Source organism: Cyclopterus lumpus, chromosome 8 (genome assembly GCF_009769545.1).
Source record: "Cyclopterus lumpus isolate fCycLum1 chromosome 8, fCycLum1.pri, whole genome shotgun sequence".
Taxonomy (NCBI): domain Eukaryota; kingdom Metazoa; phylum Chordata; class Actinopteri; order Perciformes; family Cyclopteridae; genus Cyclopterus; species Cyclopterus lumpus.
In genome coordinates this window covers 16,083,934-16,098,492 of record NC_046973.1, presented here as the reverse complement: position 1 = coordinate 16,098,492, position 14,559 = coordinate 16,083,934, and the positions used below count along the sequence as shown (strand labels likewise).

Sequence of the window (14,559 nt, the reverse complement as noted above, 5' to 3'; positions counted from 1 at the left end):
GGGGTTATAATGTTCATCTCATCTCATACGTGACTGAAATCATGGGCCAGGCCTCTGGGCCAGGCATTACACGTTTGCAGAATTCCATTAAAAAGTGGGTGGGAACAAGGGGCCACTCCTCCTGCTGCTCTCTGGAGTACACGAGCCGAAAGACACATTAAGCAGCGAGAGACAGAGCATGGCCGGAAGTTGTGTCGACTTCCCGTTCAAAATAAAAGCATATTAATTTTTCTATTTAAAATATCAATTATATTGTAAATTAATGGTTGTTTTTTTCTATTTAAATCATGTCAGTTTGTACATTAGATCGACTTGGTTTCAAGCTGAAACTCGCTGGTGGTTTATGATGACGGACGATGAAGAGTTTCTTGACTTCTGTGGGGCCAGATGTGTCACCAGAATCCCTGGAATCTGTTGCTTAATGTAGTCAGTGTGTCTGATTTAGGCCTACTGTATTCTATTTGTACACCATACTGCTACTCTACACTGCAACAAAGTTGATCAATTGTCAAGCCCTGCCCAAATACACAAACACACTGGAAGTCATGTCACAGAAAAGGTCACAGTGGAGTTTGCCATTTAAAGTGTCATTAAAATGACATAGTATACTATGTCATTGAATGTCATAGTATAGTTTGTCATGAACTGTCAGAGTATGTCATTGAAATATTAAAAAGTCAAAATGTCGTGTTATAGTATACCAAGAAATGTAATAAAAAAACTATACTGTCGTGAAATGTCATAAAATATCATAGAATATAATATGCCATTAAAACGTCATGCATATTGAATAGTAAAGTTAAAACATGTCATTAAAAAGTAGAAGTATAGTGTGTCACCAAAAATGTCATAAAAGTGTCCAGACTGAGGAAAACAAACGTATGTGTTCATGATGTAAAACGGTGAACTACTTAAGGCCTTTATTTTGGTAATCCTAACCAGAAGTGCTCTCCCTCTCATTCCAGGTGTCTTGACACATCGCCGCAGACTTCTCCCAGGAGCGTTATACTCTCTCCATTCCTTGAAGCTCGTTCGCCCCTCCGTTGGACCCTGCGAGTTCCCGCACGTATTGTCACAACTCTCCCGATGGATCTGACCATATTCACGCTCGTATTTTGCCTCCACGATGTCTTTGTGAATTGCAACCCGGCGCCGTTCGTGGATGTTGTGGTCGATCGGTACGAGATACCTACAGTTTGTCCCCGAGAGGTGGAAACGGAAGACTTTATCCGTTATCATTTTAACGGTACCTTTTATGCAGATGGGAAGAAGTTTGACTCCAGGTGAAGAAACCGTTTGTTTCCTTACACTTCATTTACACTGCGCTCTACGGGAATGTTGGCTTTTATGTTTAAAGTTAAGAATGAGCTATGGTAAACAAAAACTATATATATATATATATATATATATATATATATATATATATATATATAATCCTAACCAGATGATGGCAATTGTCAAACAACCTTCCCAGGTTTTGCAAAATAAATGTCAAATACATGGCTGATAATAAAGAAGCCAAGAAGGAAATAATGTCCTTTTTGAATAATACTGCTAATGGCGATGGATTCTGATTTTCTAGCATGATAACATTTCCATGTCCTTCTTGGACACACCTGCCTACTCGACTCAGTCTCTCCCTTAATGTCCACAGTCATGACCGAGGCAAAGCCTTCATCAGTCAGGTCGGCCTGGGCAGACTCATCACGGGGATGGACCGCGGTCTTCAGGGCATGTGTGTCAACGAACAAAGGAGGATCACAATCCCCCCTCACCTGGCCTATGGAAGTATCGGAACAGGTGCAGACAAATGGGACCCTCGTGAGGGCACTCTGTTGGACACATCATCTGTGCTGGTTTATGCCAATCTGTGTTGTGTCTCCGACAGGCGGTGTGGTTCCTCCTGATGCTGTGCTGGTTTATGACGTTCTCCTGCTGGACATATGGAACACTGAGGACAAGGTCCAGATTCGCACACTCCACAAACCCACCAGCTGCCACCGCTCCACCGCGGCCTCCGACTTCGTCCGCTACCACTATAACGGCACGCTACTGACTGGGGCAGCGTTCGACTCCAGGTGAGGTGAGCTTAAGTTTCATTGACATGAAGAAAGCTCTTGTTGCTCTCTGTGATTCTCAACAACACTTTGTGTTCGATGCAGTTACTCGAGGAACGCAACCTACGACACCTACTTGGGACAGGGCGACCTCATCAAAGGCATGGACGAGGGTCTTCTGGGCATGTGCGTTGGGGAGAGAAGGATCATCATCGTCCCCCCCTTCCTGGCATATGGAGAGACCGGCCATGGTACGACCTAATAATGTTCAGGACGACTGTGGTTAATGTCTAATCATTTCAAATACTAAAATATACAGTTTTTGTTTACATGGCTGGTATGGACATATAGACCCTCTGAAAGTCTTATTCTTGTCCTACCAGGAACTGAGATCCCTCCTCAGGCTTCGCTGGTGTTTGAGGTGCTGCTGGTTGACGTGTTCAACCCCACGGATGATCTGATTGTGGAGGTGAAGGAGGTCCCTGAAGGGTGCACTCGCAGGACGGCGACCGGAGATTACATCCGCTACCACTACAACGGCACCTTCCAGGACGGCACGGCTTTCGACTCGAGGTAAACCCGAGATGCCTCCGTTTGCGTAAAAAAACCCCTCAAAAAACAGGCAAAATAAGAGAGCGTTTTAAGAGTTCAACGCTTTCCTTGACAGCTACAAGCGAAACAGCACCTACAACACGTACATCGACATGGGATACGTGATCCGAGGGATGGACAAAGCCCTGCAAGGGCTGTGCACCGGGGAGAAGAGAAGGATCATCATCCCTCCTCACATGGCGTATGGCGAGGCGGGAGTTGGTGAGTTTCACAAAACCCATTCAGGAAGATTCAGAAAACACTTGGAATGGGCCGACTAAGCACTTCGTCTTGTTTACGTATTTCCTTCTCTCCCGCTGTAGACCACCTCATTCCTGGCTCAGCCGTGCTGGTCTTTGACATTCAAGTCATTGATTTCCACAACCCCAAAGACCCAGTCGATATTAAAGTTACCCACAAGCCTCAGGACTGCAAAGGGACCAGTGAAGCGGACGATTTGATTCAGTATCGTTACAATTGCTCCTTGATGGACGGCACCCTGCTGTACTCCTCGTGAGCCCCTCCCCCTTCCTCCTGCTTCATGCATGCAATCACCGCGGGCTCCTGACACATTTCAGTGGGCCTACAATTGCAGATATAATACAATTTTATGTGTCCATGACGACGGCACATACAGTATGCCTGCATGTTCCGAGGTGTTGATATATGGAATAATACAAACAATAAAGTGGTTTAAACCCCCTCTGTTAAGAGTGGTAACAGGTTATGTGTCCATGTCCAGGGACCACTATGACACACCTTCCATCACGACTCTCGGAGCGGACAAGGTGATCCCCGGTCTCGAGGAAGGTTTGGGTGGCATGTGTGTGGGCGAGAAGAGGGAGGTGGTCGTTCCACCACACTGGGGCCATGGGGAAAATGGAGGTCAGTCGTTGGCCCTGCTCAGGTTGCTTTCTGAACACACTTTCATTGAAGCCGAATCATCATGTTTTCTCTGTTTTGGTGCCCCACCCCCCAGCTGGAGAAGTTCCCAGTAGTGCCGTGCTCTTCTTTGAGCTGGAGTTAGTGGAGCTGAATAAGGGTGTGCCTGACGGCTACATGTTCGTGTGGCTGGGAGACGGCCCAGATCTCCTCTTTCCTGCTATGGACCTCAACGGTGACAAAGAGGTACCCCGAGAGGAGGTAAGCACACCAGCTCGGTCCAGTCTGACGACCTTCCTGCTCGATGCATCAGCAGGGAACCGGCTTTTAACGACCTCATCTCCTATCCTCTCCAGTTTACGGCCTTCATCATGCGACAAGTTGAAGAAGGCAAAGGTCGTCTTCGGCCAGGGGTCGACGCCGATAGTATCATTCAGGACATGTTCAATAACCAGGACCACAATAAAGACGGGAAGATTGTAGAAAATGAAGTGGAGGAAGAGCCGGAACAGGCGAAACGAGACGAGCTGTAAAGGGGACACATTATGTAACTGGTAAGGAACCGGCGTGCAGTGGCCGGGGGTTATTCTGTCATCTTAGAGATTTGCACCCATTTCAAAAAAATGTTTCAGAGATTTAAACATTTTCTACTTTGCTAGATTCTGTTTGAATTTGTTGTGCAAAGGCAACCGGTGTTTGAAAAAAATGTGAAAGGAAGAAAAATGTTCTGTAGTGAAACTGCGTCGTGTTGAAAAAGGCACACACGATTTGTATTAAACTGTCTTTGCACGCATTTGGGCTGGGCCCTTCTTCCAAAACATTACTTTATAAAATTAGTAGTCAATGCAGTGCCTTATATAAAAATTCTGAAAAAAAAACATGGGTTGTACAGTGTATTGGGAGTGGCTCGTTTGTACAATATTAGAACATCTATTATAGAAAATTATGTAATAAAATGTGAAACATACAATAAACTGTTTTATAGAAAAATGATGACACCTACCTTATTTCTTCCACACTGTCAATGTGCAGCTATGTGTGTGACAGTGAATTAGTTTGGTAGACTTTCATTCAGTGAAGTACATTTTAATGAAAACATTTTAGTCATTAAAACATTTCTAACTAGAATAACCGCCGTATGGTTGTATGCCTTCACCAACCAGTCATTTGCAGTTTACATTCCTGTCGGTCCAAAACATCATCACTTTATCCCAAAGCTCAGTGACCTTTGACCACTAAATCCTAATCCTCGTTGTGTTGGACACCAAATTCCCTCAAGGGTGACTGATGTCACGTTAACGAGAAGGGGACGGAGGAACGTCCGGATAACCCGAAAACATAAAACATGACATTCGTGAACCGGTGGGAGCACATTTTATTTGAGACGGGTTGGAACATATGAAGATAGAAATGCATGTACATACAAAAAGTAGGTTATTTTTGGATGAGTTTTATAAAACAATGTGGAAAGTAACAGTCTTTTAAAAACAATCTTTTTCAAGACCTGTTAAATACTAACAATTCTGAAAATCCTATTAGTTTTTCTTTGTAATACTACAACATTTGAGGAAGCAGTTAGTTGCCTCTCACTGACCTACCACTTTCTTTGTTGACCTATTTATTTCACTCTTAAAGTCAGGCATTGTCATAGTTCCCCACTTGGTAGCATTGAAATTGTTTTCATAAAAACTAGAAACATATGCTTGACAATATGGCCAGAAACTGGAAGACTTGACACTGTAAGAAAGCGTTAAACTTTTTTAAAAACGTCAGGTTTTCGGGTTAAAATAAGCTGGAAATAAGCTTTATTGTAAAAGGCTGAAAGCCAGTTTCAAACCAGTTTAAGTTGAGTGCTACCCTTCAAGTTGTGCATTTTTCTTTCCCTTCATCATTACGTCCTATATGAAGACCAAGACCAAAACAAAACTAATCTCCTCCCACACACACACACACACACTCTTTACATGCTGCAGAGTAGGTTGACGGTGCAAATAAAGTTTTACCATGAACACGAGCCGGGCCCATCGACACAGATATTAAAGGGTGATGTGAATGACTGGACAGCTGAATCATTTTGTAAAATAAAATGATCACGAAACATTCCTAGTTGGCTGTAAATAAGCCTTCAACTGGCCCTTTGAGGAGAGGCCCCCCCGTAGCTGGTGGAACCGGAGTGTGAGATACAAAGGGCCAGTGATATTCCCACTTCACTTATTGCCAGTAAGGTAGAGCAGCAAAGCATTAGGGACTTCCAAGGTCTCATCTTTCACCAACACAATGTCATACGAGTCCAAGTAAGACTGTTTCCTCTCCTCCACCTGAGAAAGAAATCAAATGAGAAGTAGTATTAAAAAGTCAGAATATGACGATTCAAATGGTAACATTGGTATTTTTCAACCTGGATCTTATTTTTCCCATGTTTTTGTGTTGTGGGGACAGCATTTTTTAAATGTTTCATATTCAGCGAGAGCACTGTAAGCGACAAATAAGCTGCAAGAAGTGCAACGTCAATGTAACGTTGGGGGTTCACCCTCCTCTGCCTGATGCGCCCGTCCGCTCTTCTACTTGTTGGAGCTCCTCGTCTCTATACTCTGGCTCAAATACATTGAATTCAAAGACCTCATCCACATCGTCGAAAATCAGCTAAACATCCTGCCTTGAGATCAACAAACTCTGCCTGGCTGGCATTTGCAACATGTCACCACGTGAGATTTCAAAATGAGACTTTTCTTTGAGCGAGACTCTTTCCAAAATGTTGACACTTATAACAACCAGAGCCTGTCAGTGGCAAAAAAACAGCTCTTTTAGTGATATGACTACATTCCTGTGGCTGCTGTCTGCAGCGCTCTTACATAATACTGAAGCAATTTCAGACATTCTTGTCCTTATTTGTCAGTTAGACACAAACACATGGGCTCCAGGTTGAAAAATACAGCAAAAGCATTTTAACATAATCCGAATTTATTGGTTTCAGTAAAATGCAAAAAAAACAAATGTACACAATGCCACAAATCTACAGGTAAATGGTTAATTATCATGGTTAACCATATTGATTCATGTTGATGATTAATGAGTGAGATTTTATTTACCTTGTCATTGAGGAACCCAATCTTGAGGATGTTTTCCATGTCCTGCACCCCGTCCAGCCATGGTCAGGTCTCCCAGAGAATCTCCCAGCAGGAGCACATTAGGCCGCGTACGCAGCTCCTGGAAATGGCCGGTGTTGAGCAGCGCACCTTCCCTTTTATTGTAGATGTGGATCAGCTCTCCCTTGAAAGCCCTCAACACTCCCTGAGCCCGCAGATGAGGAGTCAGATACAGGGTTTCAATCTCTGGTGTGGACAATAAGTCGTGGTTTGAGGGGCGGCTACTCACAGTCTCATCGAAGTCCATGTAGTTGGAGAAGACTTTGACGTTGGGGTGGAAGACTCCCGCCTGGCGAATAACCTCTTCCAGGATGTCTCCTATTCCAGCAGAGAAGATGAGCAGAGGGATGCTGTGCTCATACAGGTGGTCAAAAAGGAGCTGGTAGCCCTCTCTGTGAAAATATCAAACGATTATTAAAGTACACACATAACCAAATGTTTAACGTTTAAACCATCAAATAGATTTTCTGGTCTTCTGGGGGAGCATGTTTTCTGACCTCAGCATGGCATCAGACTCCCGCACCACAATGGCCAGCAGGTCTTTCCTAATCTCCTGCTGTACCAGTATTTCATGAGCTTTAGTCCACCTGTGGAGGTGCAGCACAGTTTTATGAACACATCGAAATACATTACATCATTTTTTTGTAAAAGCCGTATTAGATACTCACCACTCCACCATAAGAGGCAGTTTGTCTTCTATTGACCGTGAAGAGTCGATCTCTATAGGGTAGTATGTGTTGAGCAGCTTCTTCAGCTGAAAGACACAGGACAACGTTCAGTCAACTTTATATGGCTTGTACACATCTACAAAACTGTGACCCAATTAGACTTGGAGATGATCTGCAGTTTTCTACTTTTTGTCAGCTTGTATCTAATGGATTTATAAAAGTATTTCTCCAAATATTAATTAAGGTATATGTATCTTATTGTGAAGAAAAAAAAAACATATTCAAGATACAGAAATGTACTGAGGAAAGAGAATAGTTAACAGCAGGAAGACTAAAACAGTAACAGATTCAAGTCACAGATCATAATTCACTTTGTCTGTATGTTTTAATTCTTCATATTGCTCACTAGAGGGCAGACTGACCACTATATGTAACAGAACAAATAAATAAATGAGTCACCAAGTTAAATATTGTATTTGTTTAGTAGTAGTCTTAACAGTTCTAAAACTTTGCCAAAAAAACAAATTATGCATATAGTTCCCTTGCAGTGTTGGGAAAGTTATTTTGGAAATGTAATTACATAAATACATACATAATATATTCAGATGTCATCACTAAATAAATAACAGAAATTAAATTACATATTTCTTCTCAATAACCGATTACAATTACATACATTTAGTAACTTAATTCCACAACTCTATTACATGTAACTACTTACTCCTCCACACTGTTCACTTGTAAGATCTAACAAGTTGAACATTATGTTTATGATGTCGGTGTTGTGGCGTACATGTAGAGAAAAATATATTGGAAGTTGTAATAGTCCTAACAATGAAAGCCTGCTTCTGCACAGCGGCCTCATTACTACAGTACCTCTTCTTTGCAGTCATTGGAGATGAGTTTGCTGTTATCAAGAATATCTGCAAATTAAATACACAGATTCAATGACAACACGTTTAGCCAAAAAATGCACCTTAAAATGCATCCAACTAAAGCCGACTCGTCAGGTGACTTACTGTGACACGTGGGGCACCTTTTGCCATTGTATGCAAATCTTGTCAGAGTCATGTCAAAATCTGAGATCACCTGGATGACAAATGGAAACAAAAAGTTGTATTTATCAACGACACTCATTTATATTGTGGAGACGCTGACACTTGTAACGTTATACCTGCACGGTATTGGAGCCAGCCTTCACCATGGACTGAAGTATCTCCTGGACCCTATGAGGGTCCCTCATACACACGGAGGGGTTGGATAACTCTGGAATCTTAACATTAAAAATACGACACATAATACAAAAGTGGTGACACAATATCGCACACGTGCAAAAGAAGCATCAAACAGTATGCTGGATAGATAGTTAGCTAGCTAACCAGCCAGGGACTAGTACCGAGCTGAAACCCGGTGTTTAGATCATTTACAGTTGCTAGTACCAACCATGGAGGCTATAATTAATATAATAATCAGTTGTCTTACAGTAGATGCAGCTATTAAAGTCAAATAGCTTACGTGAACACGAAGAGCTATGCTAGTTAACCTACGTGTAGCTAACCTAGCTAGCTAGTTTGCAAGTTTGCAAGTTTGTTGTTGAATGTGAGAGTGCGGTTTGTTTTGTTGCTTTGCGTTCCCCTAAACGTTTTAACTTTAAAAACACACTTGGTTACCATTTTCTTGAATTGGGTTGCTGCTCAGTTAAGGTTGACAAAAGGGTTATCATCTAAACTCAGCCTCCGTTGATGTGTATCGTTAATGTTGCTGCTGGTGCGACTCAATCGTCAGGGTGTAACGTCAGCGGTGATGATGCCTTCAGGGACTATCAAAGATGTCGGGATCTTGTTTTTAGATGACAAAATTAAGTGCTACAGTTCATTTACAATTATTTTCTCAGTTTCTTTTACTAAAAACTATAGATGTGAACCGTCTGCACAAAATATCATAAAGGTAAAGTTTCCAATACATTATCTTAGACCAAACATTAATATTCATTTGATAGTATCTTGAGTGCGAGACTAGACGTAAATGCAGCACCAGCACTTATATAAATTGAGGTGGGACGGTATGTATTCTACCCGTCCGACAGTGGCCATGCTCGAAGGTTCCACCCCAGGGCATGTATCTAAAATGAAAAAATGAAACAAAACACAGTCAAACGTTTATATAATGAAAGTAAATAGCACTGGTGACAGTGCAACCTACCTATTTTTTCTCAAAGTAACCACTGGAGCGTGACACTGGCTTCATATTATGACAGCTACAACTGTGGGGACTCAGCAGTTAACACTGCAGTATTTTATTAGATGCAGGTTACATCAATATTTCTGGGTAGTAATTCCTTGAAGTCCAACAAAGCAATAATATACTGTGTGTGCAACCATTTGACTAACAAAACAACTTTAATTGCAAGTGATGACATTAGCATTTCATACATCCAATAGAAGGAAGACACAATGTCAGACTATCACATGCAAAGCAAATTACAAAGCGTATTCCACTTAATATTTGCAGTGCTGTTTATGTTGGTCATGAAGTGGAAATGAATATCATTTCTATGCTCCGTAACCTTTATGCTGCAATAAGCGCTGCACAGCTGGAATTTCTGAATGTCAGTCACAACACATTCAGATAACAATCCTGTTTGTTTTGCCTATAAATCTGATTCCTTTTAATCTAATTTCTAAGTCTATTAGGAGGGCCAGATGAACAACATAGCAAATCTCTAATACACACCCAGCTGGAAGTTAAATACAATAGCACAAGGTTGAACAAGACATTGCATGTTGGAAACAAGTCTGCGAATAATGATAACATCTTTTTTCAAACAAGATCAAAACTTACGCACTTGGCTAAATCCAAGCCTTTCCAAAATACAATCACCTCGTCTGATATGAAACAAATGAAATAAGCAAATTCAAAGTGCAATGTTTATTTAAGACTTTAAACACAATTAAATGTCAAAAAGTGCAGTTGAAGAGAAGCTCTGCTCTACGAACACAAATCATACACACTTTTGGACTCACACATATATAGATTTTAAATGTATTTTTCTTGAATTAATGGCAATATACACTGAGCAATAGACTGCCAAAGTGCACAAGAGAGGAATGATTGAGCCATTGCCAGGTACTGGCACTTAATGCAGTGGACAAATAGAATATTTCAATTTTAAGATAACTCAAAGGAATCATTTTATTATATCTTATCACATCTTTTCAAAATCACAGTTCTCTCATAATTTCACCTCCCCAGATACCAGTAGAAAATATTTGAGTTTTCAAGTGTTAATTAAGGAACAGAAAATATAATGTAATTAAATAAACCGTTGAAGGGACACTGCAATCTAAAAGTAAACTAGTCTACAGGATTTTCAGATGAACTTTCTGAAATAATTCATATTTAGAGCAGTTGTGATAGAAGTTAGAGACATTTGCAGGAAAGAGATTGTCAGTGTTAAAATGGAATAAGACTTCATAAGGAAAGTTAAATTGGATGTAGGAATGCAGTTATTGGTAATGTCACATCACCTCCCGAGTACAGGCACACAATAAAGGAATGTAAAATATCCATGTAAATGTGTACATATACACCTTTATCCTATTTATGTACAACCAGATGAACAGCATCTATACCAACATTCTTGACAAAAGGATATCCAGTTGTTGGCTGCTATATAACACTCTTATTCACATATTTACATTCCCCTCACAGACCACCTGCGGGGCAGTGCACAGCTGTCCACACATTTTACGGCTTTTGGAAAATCAGCCATCAACAACAACAACAACACAGCATGAGAGCCAATGGACAGAGTTCAGCTCAAGGAAATCCAGTACGAGTGCGACACAAAGACCCGCTGCTGCATGTTACGTGGGAGTTGGGGGGGTCGATGAAGATGGCTGCAATGGAATGGATGCTTGCGACGTGTCCTCGGACAGAGCAGGGCGGTTCTTCGATGGAGCGAACCCCCGACCTGCTCAGCACTCTATCTGCGACTGGAGCTGCCGGCGTAAGGTCAGTGTGCGCCGGTGAAGCTGCTGCATCTGCTGCATGCGATCCCGCTGGCGGGCCAGGTTCTGTGGCATGGGATATCGCTGGCAGCCATACAGGAAGCGATAGGGGATGCGGACATGGCAGGCGGTGGCTCGGCAGCGAGGCTGAGGCATGGGCGGCAGCAGCATCCAGCGCTTCCTCTCGGCACAGTAGCGGTAGGCCTCCTTGCGATACTGCTTGTCCACATCGTCACTGTTCTTCCAGCCGCCAATGATGAAGACGTCCTCGTCAAAGTGGCAAATGGCAGCACCTTCAATGCTGGTTACCTCTGGGGGCAGGCTCTCCAGGATCTCATCGGAGATGCGCACGCTGATCTTTTGCTTGGCCACTTCCTCGCGCTCCGTGTAGCTCTTGGGGCAGCAGGAGGCCGTGTGGTAGAAGTTAGTCGAGGCCACAGCCATCTGGAAGGTGCAGTAGTTGTCAATAAGGGGCAGGGAGTCCACATCTTGCCACTGGCGGCTCTCTGTGTCATAGCGAGTGGTCACCGTCTTCAGTCCATCCTCGTTATCTGTATCAACAGGTGTGCGTGCCGTGACGTACACGTAGCGGTCCTCCAAACTCACCGCCTTCACGTCTCGCAGGATTTTGGGGGCAGATTCTAGATTTTGCCATTTGTCCTGCTCAGGCTCGTAAATACTGACGTCTTTGAAACCCGGACTGAAGTTTCCATGGCCACCGATGCTGTACAGAATATCCTTAATGCAGGTGAGGCCAAAGGAGTGCTTGCGCGTGGTCAGGTTGCTCACCTGCTCCCAGGTGTTGCGATTAGGGTTGTAACGTTCCACCGTCTTAGCGAAGCCTGGTTCCATAGAACCGGCTACGTAGACGTGGGACTCCGTGGCCGCGATGGCATGGCCATCCAGGTGGTTGTGGATGTGCGGCAGGTTGACCCAACGGTCCTCGTAAATGAAGTAGCCCACGCACTCACTCAGGTAGTCCCCTCCTTCCGATACACCTCCTACTACCATGATGACGTCCATGTTCTGGCCAAAGCGTGGCTGAAAGGAGGCCATGTGGGAGGACCAGAACTCCATATCCGTTGACTTGAGGTTCTCAAAGCGAATAGCGTGGCCCTCTACCGCTTCCGACACCAGCCGGAGGCAGGCCTCATTGGCGGCCACCAGCTGCTCTGTTTTCACCACCCTGGTCAGGTAGGTGGGCTTGATCTGCGGCAGCCTCAGGAGACCGAACAGCTCCTCAAAGTAGCGGCTTCGCTCCTCTGGGTTCTTCTGCACCCACTTCACCACGGCCTCGAACAGCACCTCCTCCGAATCCACCGTGATCTCCGCATCGGACAGCCAGTCACGCACCAGGTGAAAGGGCAGCGTGTAGAACTCATCGTCCTGGATAACCTTGTGGAAGTTGCGACGGATCATGTCTGCGGCCCGTAGAGCAAGCTGGTCCAAGGTGTACATGTGGGCGAGACTGTGCACCGCCACACAGTTGGTCAGGCTCAGCTTCTTCTTCAGGAACTCGCCACAGAAATCCTTCAGCTGCAGCAGGAGGAATCTAGCATTGAGCAAACAGAGAACATACAGTTCAGGGTGGGTGTCAGTCCTTGGACCTACACACCACTACTACTACTACTCTGTTTCGACTGGTTAAGCCAGGCCTCGCATGAGCAACACTTTGAGGCAACAGAGCAGCCACAGATGGACTCTCCTCCTTTGATTTTCAAACTCACACCCACCCTCTCGCTCTCTCTCACTGACACACTCACACGGAAATGCTATTGTAAACAGAGCGTACCTGTCAGCTAGCTCCAGGACTTCATGCACATTGCAGGTGCTAACTCGTATCTCTCCAGTGTACATGTACTGGATGACACTCTCCACCGTATCCGGGTCCGGCCCCAGTTCCGCGCTCCATTCCTTCATCTCTACCCTACCGGACAACGACTCGGAAAACTGTCCCCCGAGCAAAGGGGGGAAATAATCGGTAGCCGCAGCCAGGACAGACCTGTGGGCTGAGAACTCGCAGCTCTGGACGCTCCCGCTCGCCGCCCCGCTGCTGAAGGCCAGCGTCACGTCGCAGAACAAGCCCTGCTTTCGCTGCTCGTTCTGCCGCCGAGACAGCTCCGAGCAGTGGGAGGAGGAGGTGAAGTCCTCGGCCTCCTCCGCGTCCCCGTCTCCGACGAGTGCGCTGGGTGTGCTGGTGCCGCTGCTGCTGCTGCTGCTACTGCCACCGCCGCCGCCGCCGCCGCTGCTGCTGCTGCTCCTGGCGGAGTCCTCCGGGTTGGGGGCCGCCGCTGCCATCGTGCTGCCAGCGCTTGAGGTGAGCGGTGGTGGGAGAGGAAGGAAACTAGTGAAGGAAAGGAGGCGACAGACGCAGCCACACACACATGGATGCAAAGCAGAGGACGGCGGCGAAGCGCGTTTCGCGTTCGTCGCGTCACGTCCATGGACTGTGTGTATATCCGCGATTTGAGGAGGAAATTATTACATTACATTGCTATAAATGTTAAAATCTAGTTGGTTGAAAACTACGTGTTTGTGTTCACAGCTAAGCAGCCTGGAGTCTCTTCAAGATGCAATACGTGTGTGGATATACAACGGAGAACGGTTTTATTTAAATGAAAGTCTTCAAGATTGACACTTTAAGCAAACTGTGTCGCTTTTTAAAGTCCTGGTTCATTAAAAATATTAATACTCTGATCAGGAGGTCGTAGGGTCAGACACCATTGACACACTTCGGGGATTGGTGTTGACTTCATACAAATAATTACAATTACATTAGTTTTAAAGGCAACATTTTAATGTCAATAGTGACGTCTGAAATCAAACAAAAGGTTAATTTTATTTGGATGTCAAACTAGTGAGTATACAGCACACTCATAGCTACATGCACATAACAACGGAAAAACGACTTGGATATCACTTTACATAAGCTTAACATTCACAGATAAGAAACGTACCTGGCTGTGTCACAGTGATTGAGCATCGTTGAGTTAAGCGTTGGACATAACGAATAAGGAACCAGCTTCGGTTTGGTAAACAGAAAGAATTGCAGACATGCGCAGTGGCTGAAAGGCGTATCCGCGTCATTCACGTCAGAGGCAGCAGTTCCCACTAAGCTGAGCTTAATTTATGATGAGAAACTTGCATTGACGCGCATGTAGTTCACTGTGCAGGCTCATAGACAGATAGCTTATACAGACTTTTT

At 44.2% G+C, this 14,559-nt stretch overlaps 3 protein-coding genes across 4 annotated transcripts; 1 reads left to right on the top strand and 2 right to left on the bottom strand.

Annotated features, from left to right (window-relative positions):
- The first annotated feature begins 981 nt into the window (after positions 1-981).
- Positions 982-4,513, top strand: fkbp10a (FKBP prolyl isomerase 10a). 2 transcript variants are annotated; one of them, XM_034539488.1, is made up of 10 exons: positions 982-1,283; positions 1,655-1,800; positions 1,889-2,078; positions 2,163-2,308; positions 2,441-2,630; positions 2,725-2,870; positions 2,972-3,161; positions 3,391-3,533; positions 3,628-3,791; positions 3,887-4,513. In XM_034539488.1, exons 1-10 carry the CDS (start codon positions 1,087-1,089, stop codon positions 4,061-4,063), a joined length of 1,689 nt encoding a protein of 562 aa, XP_034395379.1. In that variant the 5' UTR covers positions 982-1,086; the 3' UTR covers positions 4,064-4,513. The 2 variants fall into 2 exon arrangements, with proteins under 2 accessions (XP_034395379.1, XP_034395381.1); XM_034539490.1 differs by lacking the exons at positions 982-1,283; positions 1,655-1,800 and having other exon boundaries at positions 2,019-2,083; positions 3,887-4,451.
- Positions 4,514-4,885: 372 nt separating this feature from the next.
- On the bottom strand, positions 4,886-9,147 carry LOC117735072 (cytosolic 5'-nucleotidase 3-like). The gene is given in 10 exon segments (XM_034539492.1): positions 4,886-5,848; positions 6,620-6,673; positions 6,675-6,821; positions 6,906-7,068; positions 7,174-7,263; positions 7,345-7,430; positions 8,221-8,267; positions 8,364-8,433; positions 8,519-8,617; positions 9,015-9,147. Coding segments are annotated over 10 exon segments (870 nt in total). The 5' UTR covers positions 9,018-9,147; the 3' UTR covers positions 4,886-5,737.
- A 722-nt stretch (positions 9,148-9,869) lies between these two features.
- LOC117735627 (kelch-like protein 11) lies at positions 9,870-14,437 on the bottom strand. Its single transcript, XM_034540392.1, has 3 exons — positions 14,312-14,437; positions 13,147-13,665; positions 9,870-12,906 (listed from the first exon to the last, which is right to left on the bottom strand). Exons 1-3 carry the CDS (start codon positions 14,335-14,337, stop codon positions 11,322-11,324), a joined length of 2,130 nt encoding a protein of 709 aa, XP_034396283.1. The 5' UTR covers positions 14,338-14,437; the 3' UTR covers positions 9,870-11,321.
- Positions 14,438-14,559: the final 122 nt, after the last annotated feature.

Coding starts and splice junctions, on each gene's coding strand:
- fkbp10a (XM_034539488.1), top strand. CDS start 1,087: ATGGATCTGACCATATTCACGCTCGTATTTTGCCTCCACGATGTCTTT. Junction 2,631..2,724: donor GGCACGGCTTTCGACTCGAG/GTAAACCCGAGA, acceptor TTTCCTTGACAG/CTACAAGCGAAACAGCACCT. Junction 2,871..2,971: donor GTATGGCGAGGCGGGAGTTG/GTGAGTTTCACA, acceptor CTCCCGCTGTAG/ACCACCTCATTCCTGGCTCA.
- LOC117735627 (XM_034540392.1), bottom strand. CDS start 14,337: ATGCTCAATCACTGTGACACAGCCAG. Junction 13,666..14,311: donor AATCACTGTGACACAGCCAG/GTACGTTTCTTA, acceptor GCTCACCTCAAG/CGCTGGCAGCACGATGGCAG. Junction 12,907..13,146: donor GTCCTGGAGCTAGCTGACAG/GTACGCTCTGTT, acceptor GCTCAATGCTAG/ATTCCTCCTGCTGCAGCTGA.